Consider the following 22785-nt stretch of genomic DNA (forward strand, 5'->3'; position numbering starts at 1 on the left):
CAGACTCAAAAACAGCTTTTCCCCAGCTGTTACCAGACTCCTAAAAGACCCACTTATGGATTGACCTCAGTAACACTACACCCCTGTATGCTTCACCTGATGCCGGTGTTATGTAGTTACATTGGGTACCCTGTGTTGCCCTGTTATGTATTTTCTTTTATGTCATTTTCTTTTCATGTACTTAATGATCTGTTGAATTGCTCGCAAAAAATATGTTTCACTGTACCTCGGTACACGTGAAAATAAACAAAATCGAATCCAAGCATGGAACTGTATAAAACTCTAGTTAGGCCTCAGCTGGAATTGTGTACACAATTCTGGTCACCACATTACAGGAAGGACTAAATTAATATAATTTTTTGAGGAAGTAACATGGAGAATTGATGAAGGTAGTGCAGTGGATGTTATCTACATAGATTTCAGTAAGGCATCGGACAGGATCCCACATGGCAGACCAGTCAGGAAAGTGAGTTATCATGCGATACAGGAGAAGGTAGCAGGTTGGATCCAAAATTGACTCAGTAACAGGAAAAAAAGGGTAATGGCCAATGGGTAATTATGTAAACGGAAATTATTGTAACCCCAATCGAGGTCCCGGAATTAAGACAATACGATTTCCCATGACGTCCCCATAATGGGCATCCCCTTTAAGGGGTTGGGGCTTCCCCTCCACAAGGGGAGCTCCAGCTGTATAAAAACCCTGGCCTTGGTGCAGGTTGGGGGCGGAGACCCTTAGGGGAGTGGAGGAGTATTAGGATTGTATTTAAATAAACCTTGTTCATAATTTCTACTATCATCTAGGCACTCTACTTGTCATGGATTTAACTGAAATGTTTTCCAATTGTGTTCCACAGGGCTCAATGCTGGGGTCCCTGTTTTTCCTAATCATTATATTAATGATTTAGACAATTGGCCATATTGTTGATAACAATGTGGGTAACTGTCAACTCCAGTATATTAACGGCGAGGACAAATGGCAAAGATGTGGCAAATGGAATTCAATCCGGAAAAGTGAGGTAATGCATTTGGGGAGGGTAAACAAAGCAAGGGAATACTTACTACCAGGGATGTACTTCTGAGGCTGTATAAGGCTCTGGTCAGACCCCATTTGGAGTATTGTGAGCATTTTTGGGCCCCATATCTAAGGACGGATGTGCTGGCCTTGGAAATGGTCCAGTGGAGGTTCACAAGAATGATCCCAGGAATGAAGAACTTGATGTATGAGGAACGGTTGAGGACTCTGGGTTTGTACTTGGGAGTTTAGAAGGATGAGGAGGGATCTTATTGAAACTTGCAGGATACTGTGAGGCCTGGATAGAGTGGACGTAGAGAGGATGTTTCCACTTGTAGGAAAAACTAGAACCAGAGGACACCATCTCAGACTAAAGGGACAATCCTTTAAAACGGAGGTGAGGAGGAATTTCTTCAGCCAGAGGGTGGTGAATCTGTGGAACTCTTTGCCGCAGAAGGCTGTGGAGGCCAAATCACTGAGTGTTTTTAAGACAGAGATAGATAAGCTCTTGATTAATAAGGGGATCCGGGGTTATGGGGAGAAGGCAGGAGAATGGGGATGAGAAAACATCAGCCATGATTGAATGCAGACTCGATGGGCCGAGTGGTCTAATTCTGCTCCTCTGTCTTACGGTCTTAATAACCAGAAAGATATTGAGAGAAGTTGAGGAAGTGAGACCCGGGAATGCATAGGTGCCTGAAGGCAGCAGGGCAGGTGAACAAGGTGGTCAAGAAAGCTTATGGAATGATATCCTTTATTGGGTGAGGTCAGGATGGAACTGTATAAAACGCTGGTGAGACCTGGAATTGTGTCCAGTTCTGGTTGTTTTGATAAAAACAAATTACTGCAGATACTGGAATTTTGGTTTCTGTTCACCACCTTACAGGAAGGACACATTGTATACAGAGATATACAAGAATGTTTTCAGGGCTTGAAAATTGCAGTTTTGAGGACAGGTTAGGTTGTTTTCCTTGGAACAGAAGGGGTTAAGGGGTGACTAATTGAGGTGTACAAAATTATCAGGGGCTTAGACAGGAATTGACAGACACTGTTATAGCTTAAATTACAAAATCAAAAGAGTTGAAATGACAAGAGTGTCACACAAATTGATGGAAGGGGAAAGAAAAGGTTGAGCTGTCTCTGTCAGAAGTGCTGATCTGCTTACAGTTACAGAGTTGTTAAAGCAGAGTAGCAAACATTAGTTAGAACAAAGAAGTTCTTAGTTATAAAGAAAATGCTAGTATTTTAAGTGTGTTGACATTCCGTGGGTAAACAAGACTGCCTTTTTGTACTTGTATAGGTTGCAGTTGCTTGTCTTGTATATCCAAAAAACTCAATTGATCGGGGGTCACATACCTGGATCGGGCTCGATGTGGGAGAATAGTTTTAGCTTCAGCTGCTACAAATCCATCTGAAAGACGCCAGGAGTCTTGGAATCGGCTAGGATCTGTCAGGATGAGGAGGAAGGCGGGTGGGGGGGGGAAGAGAGAGAGAGCAAAATGCAACGTAAGAAACCATGGAATTAGAAAGGGCCCATTTCAGCTCATCAAGCATGCTTCTTCTATCATCTATGTGCACTGTACTTGGGTATACAGGGCAGAATATAAAGTTAGCCTGTGACAAGAAACTCAGAAATGTAGTAACCAATGAGGATAGTAACAAATTTCAAGAGGGCAGACAGACTGATGAAATGGACAGACACATGACGGATGAAATTTAATAGAAGTATGGAGTGGCATATTCAGGTGGGAAGCATGAAGAAAGGCAATATAAACTAAGTGGTACAATGTACTACACAACTGCATGAAGGTTACAGAACAAGTTGAGGAGGTTGTTAATAAAGCATATAGGATTCTTGGCTTTATTAATAGAGGCAGAGTACAAAGGCAAGAAAATGATAAACTATTCAAGTGAAAGGGAGTGGCACTAATTGAATAGCTCTCCAAAAGAGTCAACACAGACTTGGTGTCCTTCTGTGCTGTACCATTTTATGATCCCTCATACTTCTCTTCCACCTTTAATCTGTAAGCTTTAAAGTCCACAGTTGGCAATGGCCATTTAGCTGTTACTTCTCAATTTATCTTGGCTGCCGGGCAGCACGGTGGCGCAGTGAGTAGCACTGCTGTCTGGCGCCGAGGTCCCAGGTTCGATCCCGGTTCTAGGACACTGTACATATGGAGTTTGCACATTCTCCCCATGTTTAGGTGGGTTTCGCTCCCACAACACAAAGATGTGCAGTCTAGGTTGATTGGCCACGCTAAATTGCCCCTTAGTTTGGAAAAAATTAATTAGGTACTCTAAATTTATTTAAAAATAAAAATAAATGTTATCTTGGCTGCTATTCGTGTCATTTGTACTGCTATTGTGCACTATAGGTTTTGACCTTTCATCCATCCTTGGCTGCATAAGCTCAGGTCTTCAAGAGTGAGTGTGGCTGATGCACATATCCAGCAGAGGGTAGCAGCGATAAAGGATTGAACTACAAAGGGTCGAAGTACACAACGTCCTAACTTTTAGTTTCTTATCAGGATTTCAGGAATGGAACAGATATGTCCCCAATTCTGAAATGTTCTCTCTCAAATATTTTCTCTTGCACAAAAATATTTTTGGGATTTGATGCATTTGTTATTTATCAGAATTATAGACAACAATATATGGGAAAAACAAAAAGGTAATCTGTGCAATTGTGGATGGGAAACAGAGAGGGATATTTAACACATTCTTCAGGTGTAGAGGCCAATGTTTCATTTTTCTTTTTAAATGATCCTATTCTTTGGCTACTTTACCCCGACCTTCCAGCATGAGTCAATGAATAGCACCCATAAACATGATCCTAGCTGATAAAGTCCCTCGGCAGAGGAGGAGAAAACAGAAGTTATCCTTGGTGGCTAACCACCTGTAGCCATGACCTAGTTGAAACTGATCTGTAATCAGTCATGTGGAATATGCAAGTTCAAATGAAAGGGACAGTGTAGACGTATTGGTGGTATGGCACTGGACAGCTAACCTAGAGATCAACGCCATCTGCGGTAGTTTATGAATTCAGTGCGCTTGGCAACCTCACCAGCAAATAGCAATTTAAGTTTTAGCATTGATATTTTAAAAATGACTGGTTTGCTGCTGTCCTTCAGGATTAGAAATCTGCTATCCCTACCTGGTTTAGCTTGCATGTACAAAGAAAAAGAAAAGTACAGCACAGGACCATGCTGCCCAGCTAAACTAACCAGTCCAACATATGGTTGACTAAATGCCTCAGGGAAAGCATGGGTAATAATCGCTGCCATGGGTAATAACTGAGTGTCTCGGAGCTGCCAATAAGTAACGATTGGTCCCTTTGTTTTTCAAGCAGAACTTCTCCTCTCAAAAGACTCCCTATTCCAACCTTGTGAAATGGTGACTCCTAATCTATTCTGGCATGGGTCTATGCTTCTGAATAAACACCAGCTCTACGTACTTTCTAACTGTCCAGTACAGTCCTGAAGAGTGTTGGCAAACTCTGAACAACAACTTGCATTTATACAGCACTCTCAACATAACAAAACACCCCAAGAAATAAAAACAACATTCTAATCTCTGTATTCTCACTGTAGCTTCTAACATTTCTGCCAAATGCAGAACTTCAGGAGAAAGGCTTCCCAAAGATGAGCAAGTTAGTGACACATTACAACATGTACCAATAGGCAAAGAATCCCATGTAAAGGCATTCATCTTCAGGAGTGTGAGAACGGACAGGGTTTTAAACAGTTTTCAAAAAGCTACATCAACCCAACATATCCTCAGATGGGTCATGGTCAATTACAGAGACTTGGGCAATTTACCCATCTCTAACTGGGAAAAGCTTTCATTCTGTGCAAACATCACACAGGCAGCAAACAAATGTTCATTATCAAAGTAGTGGGCTCACAGCTGGCCTGAGCAGCTCGTGTTCCTTTCAAGTATGACGTTGTGACAAAGAGAATGCTCACCCACCTACACTGAGCAGAGCTTCAGAAAAATCCTGCGTTGTCACAGGAATAGGGAGTCGGAAGATATCGTATAACACCTCCAGCAGACCACGCTGTCAAAGTGAGAAGGAAAAAGAAATTTGTCAGTTTTCAAAAGGTTCATTGTCAAGAGAAACATCTGGCAACACATACCAGTAGAGGCACTGAAAAATCCATTTAATGTAGTGAGGCAAACCTTAGATAACACTGCCATAAGAAAAGTTCAACAAGAATGAAAAGGCCTAACAGACTGATCACTTTTTTGACAAACCTTGTTAACATCACATAGAAACATATATAGAAAATATAAACTGGAGGGGGCCATTCGGCCCTGCTCTGCCATTCATTATGATCATGGCTGATAATAATAATAATAATCCTTTATTGTCACAGGTAGGCTTCAATGAAGTTACTGTGAAAAGCCCCTAGTCGCCTGTTCGGGGAGGCCGGTATGGGAATTGAACCCGCGCTGCTGGCCTTGTTCTGCATTACAAGCCAGCTGTTTAGCCACTGTGCTAAACCAGCCCCTTATGCTCATCCATCAAGTTCAATACCCTGATCCCGCCTTCCACCCAATATCCCTTGATCCCTTTAGCCCCAACAGCTATAACTAATTCCTTGTTGAAATGACACAACAATTTCATCTCAACTATTTTTTGTGGTAGCAAATTCCACAGATTCACTCTGGGTGAAGAAATTTCTCCTCACCTCCGTCCTAAAAGGTTTACCCCTTGTCCTCAAACTATGACCCCTGGTTCGGGATTCCCCCACCATCGGGAACATTCTTTCTGAATCTACCCTGTCTAACCCTGTTAGAATTTTATAAGTTTCTATGAGATTCCCTCTCACCCTTCTAAACTCCAATGAATATAATCCTAACCAATTTAGTCTCTCCGCATATGACAGTTCTGCATCCCAGGAATCAACCTGGTAAACCTACCCCTGTTCTCATTCCATAAACACAATCACTTCATGAACTCACTTACAGTGCCTATTTCAATATTCTTACCTGCTTAGTTAATTCCACAATGATTACCTTCTGACAAAAAATGTTCCACACCCAGGGTCCTCCAAACCTGGACTCTTATTTTTAAATATTTTGACCCATGTAAATCAACCTGTCAACAGTCAATAAGCTGCCTGGATCAGTTTGTCAATTCATTGAAAACTTCAAGATCGCTTTTGTTGAATCTTTTATCGAGTACCTATCTTCAAAAGTATGGTATATAGCATTGTATTGATGATTAAACAGTTCTAGCAAGACTTCCCTACTTGTATACTCCAGCCTCCTTGCAATAAAGGCCTAAATTATTTACTGTACCCGCATCCTACTTTTTTGTGATTCAGATACAAAGACACACAGATCCCTCTGTACTACAGCATTCAAGATCTCGCTCTCTATTTAAATATTTTACTTTTCTATTCTTCCAACCTTATAATGGATAACCTTATATTTTCCTACATTATACTCTATCTGCCATGTTTTTTCTCACTCACAACCTATCAACAGTAAAATATTTGTCCTCCGGCATGCTCACGGATTGATTGATGCCGATTTTCAAAATGCCAATTAATGAGGAGTTACATTACTCTGGACACAAGACATATCTTAGCAAAATACTGTGGATGCTGCAATCTGAAACAAGAGGAGGATTCTGGAAAAACTCAGCAAGTAGAACCATAGAAAAGTTACAGCACAGAAGGAGGCCATTTGGGCCATCTTGCCCATGCCAGCCCAAGGATACCCAGGTGCCCATTCTAATCCCACCTTCCTGCATCCGGTCCATCGCCCTGTAGCTTACAGCACTTATGGTGCAGATCCAGGTACTTTTTTAAAGAGACAGTAAGAAGTCTTACAACACCAGGTTAAAGTCCAAGAGGTTTGTTTCGAATCACTGGGTTTCGGAGCTCAGCTCCTTCATCAGGTGAGTGAGGAGCTGAGCGAGTAGCTGAGTGATTCAAAACAAACCTGTTGGACTTTAACCTGGTGTTGTAAGACGTTTTACTGTGCCCACCCCAGTCCAAATGCGGCACGTCCACATCATTTTTAAAGAGAGTTTAGGGTCTCTGATTCTACCAACTTGAGCAACAAATTCCAGACTCCCACTACCCTCTACGTAAAAACATTCTTCCTCATGTCCCCTCTATACCTTCTGCCAGTTATCTTGAATCTATGTCCCTGGTTCTAGAATTCTGGATCCAAGGGAAATAATTTTATCCTGTCCACTCTTATCAATTCCCCTCATAATCTTGTACACCTCAATTACGTCACCCCGCAGCCTTCTTTGTTCCAAGGAAAATAACCCCAACCTATCCAATCTCTCCTTGTAGCTTTCTAGCCCTGGAAACATTTCTGTAAACCTCCTCTGCACTCTCTCCAGAACAATTACATCCTTCCTGTAATGTGGTAACCAGAACTGCACACAATATTCCAGTTGTGGCCTCACCAGTCTGGCAGAATCTATCAGGAGAGAACAGACTTTTTTTTTTTAAAATTTAGATTACCCAATTATTTTTTCTATTAAGGGGCAATTTAGCATGGCCAATCCACCTACTCTGCACATTTTTGTGTTGTGGGGGCGAAACCCACGCAGACACGGGGAGGGAGAGAACAGACTTAACATTTTGAGTCCTTTGACTCTTCATCAGAACTGAAAGGAGGGAGAATGTAGAAACTGCAACAAAAGGTCGCAGCTTCCAAGAACAAAACACAAAGTCTGGTGTGAAAAGAGGAGGGGGATGTTTTGCACTGAGGCGATACAAGCGTGGAATATTTTTTTAAAAGAGGTTTAAGATGGAGGAAAAAGGTCACAATCTAAAGTTGCCGAACTCGACTTCGGGTCCTGACAGCTGCAATGTGACAACAAGATGAGATGTTGCTCCTCTAGATTGCTCCGAGCTTCACTGGAGCATCACAGCAGGCCAAGGATGGACATGTGGACGAGAGCAAGGCTGAGTGAAAGTGTTCCTCAAAGCAGTCGCCCAGTCTGTATTTAGTCACCTCAATGTAGAGAGGATTGCATTGGGAGCAGCGAATGCAACAGACCAAATTGAAAGCGGTTAAGTGAAACGTTGCTCAACCTGAAAGGAATATTTATGGCCTTGGACAGGTGTTGCACATTCTGTAATTGCAGGGGAAGATGGTGTGGAAAGCGGACATTTGGGCATGATAGTTGAGCATGATGGAGGAGTGGACCAGGGTGTCACGGAGGGAGCAGTCCCTGCTGAATGCTAACAGGGGCAGGTGAGGGGAAGATGTGTTTTGTGGTAGCATGGTACTGGAGTTGGTGGAAATGGCAGAGAATGATCCTTTGAATGCAGAGGCTAGTGGGGTGAAAGGTGAAGACAAGGGGAACCATATCAATATTCTGGGAGGGACAGGAAGGGGTGAGGGCAGACGTGTGGGATATGGACCCATATCTAATATAGATAGATCGGAATTTAAAAAAATAAAAGAATGCGTGGCCTGAACACTGAAAGCAATCGGCTCTTTAATAAAATTGAGCTGCTAAAAATTCAGGTTACTGGAGTATTCCAATCGGTAGCGTGTAAGATAACACTTTTTACTGGTGTAGACTCTTCGTATCCTCAACTTATTTTCCTACCTGTCTTTAGACCTTCAGAAAATTTGGCTAAAATATAGTCAGCCCCACATGTAACTCATTAATATAGATAATTAATTGTTGAGGTCATGCTGTGATAGTGGAGTCAGACACTTTAGGAACTTTCAAGCGGTTATTGAATAGGCACATGGAGCATACCAGAATGACAGAGAGTGGGATAGGATAGCTTGATCTTGGTTTCGGACAATACTCGGCACAACATCGAGGGCCGAAGGGCCTGTTCTGTGCTGTACTGTTCTATGGCACTGATTCCTATAGACCCCAGTAGTTACAGATTGCCAAGTTGAAAACCCAGCTGTTCCCAGTCAGTTTGCTAATCCTCTTAATATGAGATTAGTATCAGTTACGAGTGGCGTACCACAAGGATCTGTTCTGGGGCCGTTGCTGTTTGTCATTTTTATAAATGACCTAGAGGAGGGTGCAGAAGGATGGGTGAGTAAATTTGCAGACGACACTAAAGTCGGTGGAGTTGTAGACAGTGCGGAAGGATGTTGCAGGTTACAGAGGGACATAGATAAGCTGCAGAGCTGGGCTGAGAGGTGGCAAATGGAGTTTAATGTGGAGAAGTGTGAGGTGATTCACTTTGGAAAGAATAACAGGAATGCGGAATATTTGGCTAATGGTAAAATTCTTGGTAGTGTGGATGAGCAGAGGGATCTCGGTGTCCATGTACATAGATCCCTGAAAGTTGCCACCCAGGTTGATAGGGTTGTGAAGAAGGCCTATGGTGTGTTGGCCTTTATTGGTAGAGGGATTGAGTTCCGGAGCCATGAGGTCATGATGCAGCTGTACCAAACTCTGGTACGGCCGCATTTGGAGTATTGCGTACAGTTCTGGTCGCCTCATTATAGGAAGGACGTGGAAGCTTTGGAACGGGTGCAGAGGAGATTTACCAGGATGTTGCCTGGTATGGAGGGATGAGGAAAGGCTGATGGACTTGAGGTTGTTTTCGTTAGAGAGAAGAAGGTTAAGAGGTGACTTAATAGAGGCATACAAAATGATCAGAGGGTTAGATAGGGTGGACAGCGAGAGCCTTCTCCCGCGGATGGAGGTGGCTAGCACGAGGGGACATAGCCTTAAATTGAGGGTAATAGATATAGGACAGAGGTCAGAGGTGGGTTTTTTACGCAAAGAGTGGTGAGGCCGTGGAATGCCCTACCTGCAACAGTAGTGAACTCGCCAACATTGAGGGCATTAAAAAATTTATTGGATAAGCATATGGATGATAAGGGCATAGTGTAGGTTAGATGGCCTTTAGTTTTTTTTTCCATGTCGGTGCAACATCGAGGGGCGAAGGGCCTGTACTGCGCTGTATCGTTCTATGTTCTATGTTGCCCTTCACCACAGGCTTTGAACTTCTGTAGTTTTAGGTGGCACTTTTATCGCGAGACTTCTGGAAATCCAAATACATCGCATCCTATGGTTCCCCTTTATTCACCCTGCTTGTTACATCCACAAAGAATGCTAATAAATTTGTCACACATGGTTTCCCTTTCAAACTCTCCCTAATTATATTATGATTTTCTAATTATCCTGCTACACCTTCCTTAACATGTTCCAATGTTTTCACAACTGATCTTAGGCTAACTTGCCTACAGTCTCTTGTTCACTGCCTCCCTCCTTTCTTGAATAGGGACACGTACATTTGCATTTTTCTAATCCGCTGGAACCGTGGGAATTTACAACCAATAAATCCACGATCCCTGCAGTCGCTTCTTTTAGACTATCAGGTCCAGGAGATTTGTCATCTGAAACAAAAACTGAAAATACTGGATAATCTCAGCAGGTCTGACAGGATCTTTGAATGTGGAATACAGGGTTAACGGTAGGGTTCTTGGCAATGTAGATCTTTGTTCATAGATCTTTGAAAGTTGCCACTCAAGTGGATAGAGCTGTGAAGAAGGCCTATGGTGTGCTAACGTTCATTAGCAGAGGGATTGAATTTAAGAGCCGTGAGGTGATGATGCAGCTGTACAAAACTTTGGTACGGCCACATTTGGAGTACTCTGTGCAGTTCTGGTCGCCTCATTTTAGGAAGGATGTGGAAGCTTTGGAAAAGGTGCAAAGGAGATTTACCAGGATGTTGCCTGGAATGGAGAGTAGGTCTTACAAGGAAAGGTTGAGGGTACTAGGCCTTTTCTCATTAGAACGGAGAAGGATGAGAGGCGACTTGATAGAGGTTTATAAGATGATCAGGGGAATAGATAGAGTAGACAGTCAGAGACTTTTCCCCCGGGTGGAACAAACCATTTCAAGGGGACATAAATTTAAGGTGAATGGTGGAAGATATAGGTGGGGGGGGGGGGGGGGGGGGGGGGATGTCAGAGGTAGGTTCTTTACCCAGAGAGTAGTGGGGGCATGGATTGCACTGCCTGTGGAAGTAGTTGAGCCGGAAACGTTAGGGACCTTCAAGCGGCTATTGGATAGGTACATGGATTACGGTAGAATAATGAAGTGTAGATTAATTTGTTCTTAAGGGCAGCACGGTAGCATTGTGGATAGCTCCAGGGTCCCAGGTTCGATTCTGGCTTGGGTCACTGTCTGTGCGGAGTCTGCACATCCTCCCCGTGTGTGCGTGGGTTTCCTCCGGGTGCTCCGGTTTCCTCCCACAGTCCAAAGATGTGCAGGTTAGGTGGATTGGCCATGATAAATTGCCCTTAGTGACCAAAATTGCCCTTAGTGTTGGGTGGGGATATTGGGGTATGGGGATAGGGTGGAGGTGTTGACCCGGGTGCCGGTGCAGACTCAGTAGGCCGGGTGGCCTCCTTCTGCACTGTAAATTCTATGATAATCTATGATTAATCTAGGACAAAGGTTCGGCACCACATTGTGGGCCGAAGGGCAGGTACTGTGGTCTATGTTTCTATGTTCTATGATCTGTGGAGAGAGAAGGGGAGCTAATGTTTTGAGTCTGGATGACTTTTGCTACAGGGCGTGGAAAACAGCAGACTGCCTCCTCATCTGGTGTGCATCCTGGGACACACCTAGATGAAGCAGGGGTGGGGGGCAGAGGAGGATGAGGGTCTCCTTGGTCCTCCTGGCATGCTGGACCATTGCCGCATTCGCCGGTCCGCAACCCTCCAAGCTCCTCCCCCAGCTTGTCCACCATCCCCTCCTGGTCTGGCTCCTCCTCAGACGAGGCCACATGTCCTCCTCCTCCTCCAGCCTGTCGCCTGCTGATGTGTCAGGGTGCCGAGAACACAGCAAACCACCATAAAGCAGAGACGCTCTGAGAGGCGTACTGCAATGCACCACTGCAATGGTCCAGGTATCGGAACATAGCATTTTGATCAGTCTGATGCACCGCTCAATGGCAGCAACATGGTTACATCGGGTCTCCGCCTCGGTCTCCGGCCTCCGCACTGGCGTAGCCAGTTCGGTCCTCAGCAGTACCTTATTCCCCCAAGAGCCAACCTGTCATCTTGGGGTGGTCCTTGAAGGCACCAGATATCTGCGAGTGTCCCAGGATATAACTGTCATGCATGCTCCCTGAGAAGCGTGCACATGTGCTTGATCAGATGTGGTGGTCGCACACGAATTGAACATTCAGGGAGTGGAACCCCCTCCTGTTAATGAAGGGCACTCCCCTGATGCCCCGGTGCATGCAAGGCAACATGCATGCCATCAATTGCCCCCTGGACCTGGGGCAATGAGTGGAGAATCCTGCAGCCTGGCACTTTGATGGGTGTGTCCAGCTCAAAAGTTGATATAGTCAGCCGCCTGACATACAAGAGCATCTGTGACCTCACGGGTGTACTTGTGGAATGCAGCATGTGATATGCCGCACACAACTCCTCGCTCGAGTTCTGGAATCAACAGGCTGCATAAAGGTTCAGGGCTGTGGTGACTATCATGGACAACAGGAACAGGCGTCCTCCTCCTCCACGGGATGCTAAGGCGACGAGGACGTGGCAACGGTGCCGCACTGTTTCTTTGTAGAGGCAGGGTCTCCTGCAGCACATGCTGTCCGTCATCTCCTTGAAAGACCAGTGACGCCTATACACCTTGGGCCATCACTAGCGTCCCTTCGGAGTTCCTCCTCGGCCTGATGAGTGGCCAGGTCTTCGGTGGCCCCCTGCACATGGGTGCTGTGTCCAGCCTGTGTCAACAATGCTGCCTTCTACGACGTCTGACTTACTGGGGTGCCACCAGCACCACGAGGATATCCTCTGCGGGACAGACTCCATCTTCCATTTTGGTATCTCGAAGGAATTGGAGACGATAGACTGAAAATCAGTTAGGGCTTCCACCCTGTACCCTCAAATCCTCCCCCGCACCCTTACGTGAACTACTTTTGAATGGCATCCATCGAGCCAGTTGTGCTGGAAAACCTCACTCTGCACACTCACTCCTCGAACACATCAGAAGTCCCTAGACCACAAACCCCTGCCGGGAATATTAGGGAGACTGTGCACAGGTGCCCTCCACTGATCTATATACTCACCCGTTGGTCATGAGGATATCCCCAGTATGAAGCCCAGCTCTTGACTGTTTGATTGTTAGCTGCTGCCTCTATGATTCTGATGCTCCTAGTGTAAAACAAACACACACGATCACCCCTCACAGCTTCCTTCACAGAAATGGAGAAGCCTGAGAATGTGTCATCATGTCCATAACTTTGTCATAGAAATGATCTGCCCAGCAATGTGTGACTTGTTCCACGTATCAGTGTCATTCTCCGTCCAGGAGCCACAGTTGTGCAGGCCCCTCCCACATTGCCCAATCTCACCAGAACCAAATCCTGGTATCCACATATTCCACTGGCATTCAAGGTGCATTGAACATCCTGGGCTTCCAGTGGGTTTAACACACAGTGACCTACCAGTTTCATACAACACTCACCACACCAGCAACAAAAGCACCAGCATTTCTTCAATGGCATCATCAGGTAGCCCATTTGGCTCAATGTCGTGCACCAGCTTCCGTAGCGTCTTCTTGCTTTAAACCGGATTGCCGTCTGGACTCGCACGTCCGCCTGAGCCCGGTATCTTTTTAAAAATAAATTTACAGCACCCAATTTTTTTTCCCAATTAAGGGGCAATTGCCAAGGTCCCAGGTTCGATCCCGGCTCTAGGTCACTGTCCGTGTGGAGTTTGCACATTCTACCCGTGTTTGCGTGGGTTTCGCCCCCACAACCCAAAGATGTTCAAGGTAGGTGGATTGGCCACGCTGAATTGCCCCTTAATTGGAAAAAATGAATTGGGTACTCTAAATTTAAAAAAAGAAAATTAAGGGGCAATTTAGCATGGCCAATTCGCCTACCCTGTACATCTTTCTGGGTTGTGGGGGTAAGAGCCACTCAGACACGGGGAGAATGTGCAAACTCCCCACAAGCAGTGACCCGGGTCCAGGATTGAACCTGGGTCCTTGGCGCCATAAGGTAGCAGTGCTAACCATTGCGCTACCATGCTGCTCCAGAACCCAGATATCGTAGAAACAATTGTCCTTGTTTCCGGCTACAGAAAAGGAAGGAAACATCAACAGCAGCCTCCATGCTTTGCACCAAGCAGCAGGAGGAAGCAACATACACAACCCGCAGCTGTGAAATGCTCACACAACCAACAAGGCCAATTCCTTATTAACAATAGCTTTCAGCTGTGAAGCTTGAACCTGCTCACAGCCAAAAGGAGTAAAAGTGACTGTGAACATCCAACCAAGAACAGTGCTCTGTCCTGAATGTTTCTGGTAGGACAGACAGGCAGCAGCCGTAGTTGCACTGTTATGGGTATCCACAATATTTAAAGATGGCTGAAAGACATCTTTACAGATGTCTGGACAAAAAGCCCATCACACCCGGCCCCCTCCCCCCACCGATCCAAGGCAGCTCTCGTGCTGGGCACAATGCGGTGGTTAAATCCCCAACTGCCTGTGACTTAACTCACAGCAAGTCTCATCTGCCTATCACCCCTGTATCCGTCGACCCACACTGGCACCTGTATGCAATATCTTGAATTTAAATTTCACATCCCTTGCTTTCAAATCCTTTGATGGCCTCATCACTTCACATCTCTAATCTCCTCCAATCCCACAACCCTCCGGGATATCTGCATTCTTCCAATTCTGGTTGAGTATATTCAATTTCAATTGCTCCACCATTAGTACACCAACGGTGCCCTATTAATAAAAGTAGTAGTTGGTGTGCTCTGGAATTCTTACACATTCCACCTGACAGGGCAGAACCTGTAACCTAAAGGATGGAACTTCTAACAGGGTACCACTCCCTTAGTAAAACACTTGAATTGATAATACTGTATGGTTAACCTAGATAATATGATCAAGTGGGACTCGAGCCCAAAACCTTTGACTTAGAAATGGGTAGAAATGAGAGCAACAGCAATGAGCCACGGCCTTCCCACAAGAGTCACTGAATTCAACTTTGACATCAATTTATTTTATGTCAATACTGGCAACCCATGCCGTATGAGTCAGTAGCTATCAATAGGTGCACCAAGCAATTGACAAAGAATTTTTTTGCAATAGAAAATTTCCTTTTCTGTGAAAGGGATCGTACCAGCTTAGAATCATAGCATGATTGAGCACATACTGAGGCTATTTCACCCAGTGTGCCTGCATCTGTGTCGGCTCTTTGAAAGAGCTATCCAATTAGTCCCACTCTCCTGTGCTTTCTCCAGATTACAGATTCTTGGTGGAAAGGTTCTCAGAGTACACACAGAGCGTGCATGCCAATCTGCTTATCCATCATCTCCTGATGGCTAAGAAATTCGAGAGTCATCGGTGAGGGAGGAAGAGAGTGACTCTCCTTTTGGCAGCAAGTTAATTTTGCTTGCCAAAGTTCTGCACCATTAGTCACTTGCACAACATACAATGTCGAGGCACAAAAAGAAGTATTCCTTTCACCTCCTGCTCCTACTTCCCTCAGCCTCCAAGACTTAGAAAAGATTGACAAATATTCCTGAAAGTTATAAAAATATCTGCCCCATCAAAGTTTGAGGTGCGGCCCAATTTGCTATGTCAACCTTTCAGATTAGCTGCCAAGACAAGGTCAAAGCTGTATTGAGAACTTTATGATTTCTCCACAAAACCCCATAGTCAGCTCAATATTTTCAGTTCGCTATTTACAGCTCAGATTTTGCTTGGGCTGCAAAGTAGCATTAGGAAACTAAAGATAGTTTTATGGGATTTATATTTGGATTGGTTAACATTAGAAAAAGCTGTAGTTTTAGGTGGGTTTAACTTAATGTTTCTGTGATTGGAAGGGATCTACAGTTAGATTAGTGTTGGAGAAAGGTAGTTGTGTGTGTGTGTGTGCGCGTGTGGGGGTAAACATGGTTACAACTGTGTTTTTATTGTGATGGAGAGAGCTACAGAGTGAAGAATGAATATAGTTGATTTGCAAATATAGTCCCTTTTAAGAGAAAAAAGCTTTCCTTTATTCTTTAGTATTAGCTGGAAGCTATACCAGTTGGGGACAGGCAGCTAGAGAGGGAAAATCTTTCTTAGCTTTTCTGAAAGAAAAGCCAAATAATGGAGTAATAGTATAGAAACTCAGTGCTAGAAATCTAAAGGACAGCTACTAAGGAAACTAGAGAAATGAAGAGGAGTTTCCAGGGAGCCTGAAGTTAAAGGGACACAAAGAGAACCGGGAGCAGAACAGGGTACTGTTCATTTCAAGTCACAGAACTGTAAAGGAGCTGGCAAGTGAGAAGTCAGAAAGATTTCTGACTAAGGCTGGTGGTATCTTACTACAGTTTGAGACATTAATTGAAATAATTGTGGAGCAATCCGTGACCTGGAATCAGAATATGTACATGCAAAAGCAGTCAAGACAAAGAAATCCTAAAAAGGGTTGTCTGCATCGGTTTCCTCCCACAGTCCAAAGATGTGCAGCTTTGGTGGGGTTACAGGAGTAGGGTGGGGAGTGAGCTTAGGTAGAGTGCGCTTTCAGAGGGTAGATGCAGACATGATGGGCCAAATGGTTTCCTTCTGCACTGTAGGAATTGGATGGCTCTAAAACTGGAGTGGATTAACTGGTAGATGTGGAGCGGAAGCCCTGCTCACAAGAGTCTTTTAGAAATGCGGACTGGATTTCAGAATGTAAACTGCTAACAGAAAGTACGATTACGAGAGAAGGTTTTAAAGTATGTTTTGGGAGTGGAATTTAGAAACTCATTTGACAATGATCTGGGGAGATCCGGAGAAAGAAATCCACAGACACTAATTTGGTTTCAGAGCGAAGTGTGTATTTAACCACAGCCAACCGGTGTGCAACAAAAAAAAAGTGTGTGTCAATGGGAGAATTGTAGCCTCAAATATACTTTATTATCCACATTAATCTTAAAATCTGTGCGTAATTGTTAAGCTAAGGGGAAGTAAAGGAATGTTGCATTATAATCCACTTTTTCCACGTTTAATACATTTTGTTGTTGTGAAAACTAATTAGAGGTCCTGTGATTCTGCTCTCCGCATTTGATAAAGTAGTTACAGTCTTTGAGTTAGGGTTCCATTCTGGAATCTTCCCATCCAGTTCTAACACCAATTGGGTTCATAGCTGCAGGACTAATCATGCTAGGCAAATATACCCACCAAGTGCAGACAGAGTATTAACCTGGTCTTCAGGATTATTAGCCTAGTGATATTGTCACAATATGACTATCTCCCATGATAGTACAGCCATAGACAATATGATCTGGAATTGGATTTTGCAAGGAAGTTTATCCTGGTGTTTCCTGTGACAACGCTCTCCTCGGTGTTGGAGGGGGTGTTGTCAATGGTGGGGTTGGGGGGGGGGGGGTTTCACCTCAGCGATTTATGCGAGGATTCTGAAGGAGGATATGGCCTCATTGGAGGGGGTAAGGCCAAGTGGGAGGGGAAGTTGGGGGTGTAGCTGGAGGAGCGGATGTGCTGTGAGGTATTGCGGAGGATGAATGCCTCAATCTTGTGTGCATGACTAGGGTTAATACAATTAAAGGTGGTGCACAGGGTGCACCAGACGAGGTCAAGGATGAGCCGGTTGTTTGATGGGGTGGAGGACATTTTCGAGCGGTTGTGGGAGGGGCCCAGACAACCCATGTACATATGTTCTGGTCCTGTTCTAAATTGGAGAGGCTTTGGGGTTCGGTCTTCAGTACCATGTCGACGATCTTGCACGGGAATTGGAGCCCAGTCCTCTGGGGGCCAATTTGGGGTGTCTGACTTGCTGGAGCCGCAGACGGGGGTGGATGTTTTAGCCTTTGCTGCACTGATTGCTTGCAGGCGGGTCCTGTTGGGGTGGAGGTCAACATCTCCGCCCTGTGCCTCAGTGTGGCTGGGGGACCCAATGGAGTTTCTGTATCTTAAGCAGGTTAAGTTCACTTTAAGGGGGGGGGGGGGGGGGGGGGGGGGAAACGATTAAGGGATTCCATAAGGGGTGGTGTTTCTTTGTTCGTCACTTTAAAGTGTTGATCACCGTCAGCTGCTAAGGAGAGGGGGTATTGATCACTGTCAGCTGCTGAGAGAGGGGAAGTTTTGGGGGGGGCAGGGATAGGGGGGTGGGGGGGCAGGGATAGGGGGGTGGGGGGGCAGGGATAGGGGGGTGGGGGGGGCAGGGATAGGGGGGTGGGGGGGGGCAGGGATAGGGGGGTGGGGGGCAGGGATAGGGGGGGTGGGGGGGCAGGGATAGGGGGGTTATTTTTGAGTCATATATGTTTTGGTTGGTAGAGTGGGGGGGGGTTCTTCTGTTATTCTTTTTGCTTTGTTTTGTATCATGTATAAAATGTTAAAAAACAAATAAAAATATTGTCAAAAATACATAATCTGGAGTAAATTGAATTTATTCCGACAATAAAGTGAAGTAAAGCAAGACAGGCTGGGGTGAGGGTATTAAATTATAATTATGGGGTAACAAAATACACAATATCCTAAAACTGTCAAAAATAATTAACGATTTAAGCAAAAATACCATATGCAGCAAGCACTACATTGGACAGCCAGAACATTTGCAAGTGCTACCTACCCGTACTTCTATATTTGGTATGTAAAGTATTCCTATTAAAGACTGGATACCCGAGTTTCCGGGCCGGCACAGATTTATAATTCCTGCAAACCAAACACAATCAAGGCAGCCAGTGTTAAATGAGATTACAGACTCAAATTTCAGCTTCAAATACCATACCTTCAGATTCAGATAGGGTTTTTAAAACACTCAAGGATATACAGCTTGGAAACAGGCCATTCGGCCCAACCAGTCCATGCTGGTGTTTAAGCTCCTCCCATCTTTTCTCATCTAAATTTACCATCATAACCCCCTATTTCCTTCGCCCTCATTTGCTTGTCCAGCTTATCCCTTCAAATTAATCTATAATATTCACTGAAACCGCTCCCTCTGGTAGAGAGTTCCACATTCTCACCACTCTCTTGGTGAAGTTCTTCTGGACTCCCTATTGGATTGCCTGGTGACTATGTAGTGGTGATAGTCTCTTCCCACAAGTGGAAATATCCTCTCTTATGTCCACTCCATCAAATTTTAAAAACTTCTGTTATGTCACCCCTCAGCCTCTTCTTTCTCCCAAGAGATTCGGTTGTTAATCCTTTCCAGGTGTACATACACATTTCTGCTGTCATCCTTGTGTATCTTCTCTGCAGCGCCTCCGGTGTCTCTATATCTTTTCTATAATATGGTGAACAGAACGGAACGCAATACTCTAAAAGCGCAGTCTAATCAAGCAAACTTTTGTACAGATTTAGCTTAACTTCCCCACTTTTCAATTGAATTCCTCCAGATATAAAGCCTGGTGTTTGGTTTGCTTTTTTAATGGCCTTGCTAATGAACAGCACAACCTTTAGTGACTGGTGTATTTGTACTCCAAGATCTCTTTGCTCCTAGAATGGCATCCTCCAGTAACAATTCTTCCTACCAAACCTTACATTTGTCTGTTGATCTTCATTTGCCAATTATCTGTCTATTCTACAAATTTATTACTGCTCTCTTGTAATTTGTTGCCGTTTTAATCAGTATTAAGTTAACTTTAATGGGGCATAAATTATAGTCACCATCAAATCATGTAAAGTCAAAAATTAAACTGGGTGCTATTGGTGAGAATGCTTCATGCAGCACAATTAACTTCCCCTGCTTACTACTATACATGGGTTAACACCTCCGTACAGATATCAGATAGTTATTTCATACAAATATATTGAATGTTTACACACTGTTCATCCAATTTCTATGTCTTAATATATACATATATATCAGTGAAATAATAAATATAGAACAGATAACAGCGACGTATAAATTAGACTCTGAGGTATGCAGATGGTTTATATATGAAATAATGGATACCTGAGACTGAGTCTTGATGATTCATATAGAAAAACATACCCACAATGAATTTCAGGTTGAAATCTAATTTGATTAGCTTCGAGGAAAAAACATCGAGACTTGTTCCCTATATCACTGGGTTAGTTAAATAAATCAGCGCGAACAGCACTGAATACCTTGAATTTTAACCATGTTTAATGCTCTGCGACTGACTGGAAAAACAGTAGGTTAGCAGCTGGCCAGGTCTGGACTGTAATGGCGGGCAAGTTAAGATTTGGCACATTTGTACAGCACCAATTTCCACAATGCTGCTACCTCAGTATAGTAGGAAAGGATCGGAACAATCCTGATGAACTCAGTCAGGAGAGCAGTCATGTTCTGCAACATATTATAAAGAGCGTAAATAGCTTCCAGAGAAAACTCCATCTTTAGATATTTTTGGGCAGTGGGATGGCTTAAGGGGCCTCTGGCTTAATCAGGGGGCTGGTGGGATCATGAAGTACTGACTTATCTCCATGTTTCTCTTCTACCCACCAAGGTAAATGGATTAAGAAAAAATGGAATAAAGGCTCTCCAATATATGCCTGAACAACGCATGAAACCAATGCTGTATCAGTCCCCTTGGATTCAATTGGACCCGCTCAGTAATGAGGTGTTACAAGAAGCCAAAAGTGATTAGACAACATGCTCCCTTTTTAGTCTGCCATTCACTATCAACAGATCAGGATTGTATCAAAGAAAAATATATTTTCAGGCAGTGTCGTACTGAGCAGTGACTATGTTACAACATTCCTTCCACCTATTAGCATGAAAGAGCTTTAAATTATACCACACCAGTTTTCAAATCACTGGCATTCATATGGAGTCAGGAATGTCAGATGATCAGTTGACAGCTCTTCTTAAATCTTGCACACAATCATAACAAGTGACAAACATCACTTCTTCCATTAATGTCACTGGGTATGTCAGAATTTTAGAATATAGGGCTTGGGTTACCGGGTCGCCTCTTGGGAGGATTTTACTTATTATTTCACAAGATGTGGGAATCGTCGACTACACCAGCATTTACTGCCCATTCCAAATTGCCCTTAAGGCGGTTGGTGGTGAGCTGCCTTCTTCAACGGCTGCAATCTGTGGTGTAGGTACACCCACAGTGCCAGGATTTTGACCCAGCGACAGTGAAGGAATAGACTATACTTCATAACAGTAGTGAACAGTAGTGAACAGTTTTCTATAACAGTAGTGAACTCGCCAACATTGAGGACATTTAAAAGTTTATTGGATAAGCATATGGATGATAAGGGCATAGTGTAGGTTAGATGGCCTTTAGTTTTTTTTTCCATGTCGGTGCAACATCGAGGGCCGAAGGGCCTGTACTGCGCTGTATCGTTCTATGTTCTATACTTCTAAGTCAGGATGGCGAGTTACTTTGAGGGGAACCTCCAGGTGGTGCTACTCCCACAGATCTGTTGTCCTTGTCCTTCGAGATGGGCAGAGTCTTGGGGTTTGGGAGGTGCTGCCTCAGGAGATTTGGTGAGTTGCTGCAATGCATCTTATAGATGGTATACACTGCTGCCACTCCTGACATGCACATTGCAGTTGGTGAACCAGTTTTAGGGAGTCAGGAGGAGAGACACTCGCTGCAGAGTTCCCAGCCTCTGACCCCCTCTTGTAGCCACAGTAAATTGCTGGTTCAATTCAGTTTCTGGTCAATGGTAACCCTCAGGAAGTCAATCGTGGGAATTTAGTGATGGTAATGCCATCGAATATCAAGGGGAAATTGCTGGATAGTCTCTTGTTAGAGATGGGCACTGCCTGGCACTTGAGTGGTATGAATGTTACTTGCCACTTATGCTATCCAGGTCAAATGGTAATGGAGTGCTTCAGTATCCGAGGAGGTGTTAATGGTGCTGAACATAACGTAATCATCAGCAAACATTTCCACTTCTGACTTTATGGTGGAAGGAAGGTCACTGATGAAGCAGATGAAGATGTCTGTGTTTTGGACATTACACTGAGGAACTCCTGCAGTGATGGCCTGGGACTGAGGAGATTGACCTCCAATAACCACGACCATCTTCCTTTGTGCTGTGTGTGACTCCAACCAGCGGAGAATCCCAACCCCCCCCCTCCCTGATTCCCATTGACTCCAGTTTTGCTACACGCTGTAAAATGCTGCTTTGATGTCAAGGACAATCACACTCGTCTCACCTCTTGCATTCAGCTCTTTTGTCCAAGTTTGACCAAGGTTGTAATGAGGTCAGGAGCTGAGTGACCCTGGCAGAACTCGTACAGAACGTCAGTGAGCAGGTTATTTCTCAATAAGTGTTGCTTGATAGCACTGTCGACGACATCACGTTTGAGATAATTCCAAGTAGATTTGACCAGGTTGGATTTGACCTGCTTTGTGTACTGGGCAATTTTCCATATTGTCAGGTACATGTCAGTGTTGTAACTGTACTGAAACAGCATGGCTAGGGGCGCGGCTAGTTCTGGAGCACCTTCCTTCAGTACTGCCAGAGTACTGTCAGGGTCCATAGCCTTCAGCAGCTGTTTGACATCATGCGGACTAAATCAAACTGGCTGAAGACTGCCTATGCTGGGGACCTCAGCAGGAGGCATAGGTAGGTCATCGGAGTACATTCTGTGCCCGTGATGCTGCTTCCAAGCAATGTCAACATGGAGGAGTACTAATTCATCAGCTGAAGAACATGTGGGTTGAAGGGTGATGGCGAAGATGTAGTGGTGGTGGGTGGTAACCAGCCATAGGTTTGCTTGCCCATGTTTGACTTAATGCCATGAGACTTCATGGAGTCCGGAGTCAATGTTGAGGAATCATAGAATTTACAGCGCAGGAGGCCATTTGGCCCATCGAGTCTGCACCGGCTCTTGGAAAGAGCACCCCACTCA

At 44.5% G+C, this 22785-nt stretch overlaps 1 protein-coding gene across 1 annotated transcript in view; it reads right to left on the minus strand.

Annotated features, from left to right (window-relative positions):
* rictora (RPTOR independent companion of MTOR, complex 2 a) overlaps positions 1-22785 on the minus strand; it is a 266098-nt gene that overhangs the window by 112717 nt on the left and 130596 nt on the right. The window contains exons 11-13 of the mRNA XM_038805955.1: positions 18571-18653; positions 4982-5069; positions 2369-2459 (exon numbers count right to left, since the gene is read on the minus strand). Of these exons, the coding sequence (XP_038661883.1) occupies positions 2369-2459; positions 4982-5069; positions 18571-18653 (262 nt within the window). The remainder of the gene's footprint in view (positions 1-2368; positions 2460-4981; positions 5070-18570; positions 18654-22785) is intronic.

Source organism: Scyliorhinus canicula, chromosome 8 (assembly GCF_902713615.1).
Source record: "Scyliorhinus canicula chromosome 8, sScyCan1.1, whole genome shotgun sequence".
In the NCBI taxonomy this organism is placed as follows: domain Eukaryota; kingdom Metazoa; phylum Chordata; class Chondrichthyes; order Carcharhiniformes; family Scyliorhinidae; genus Scyliorhinus; species Scyliorhinus canicula.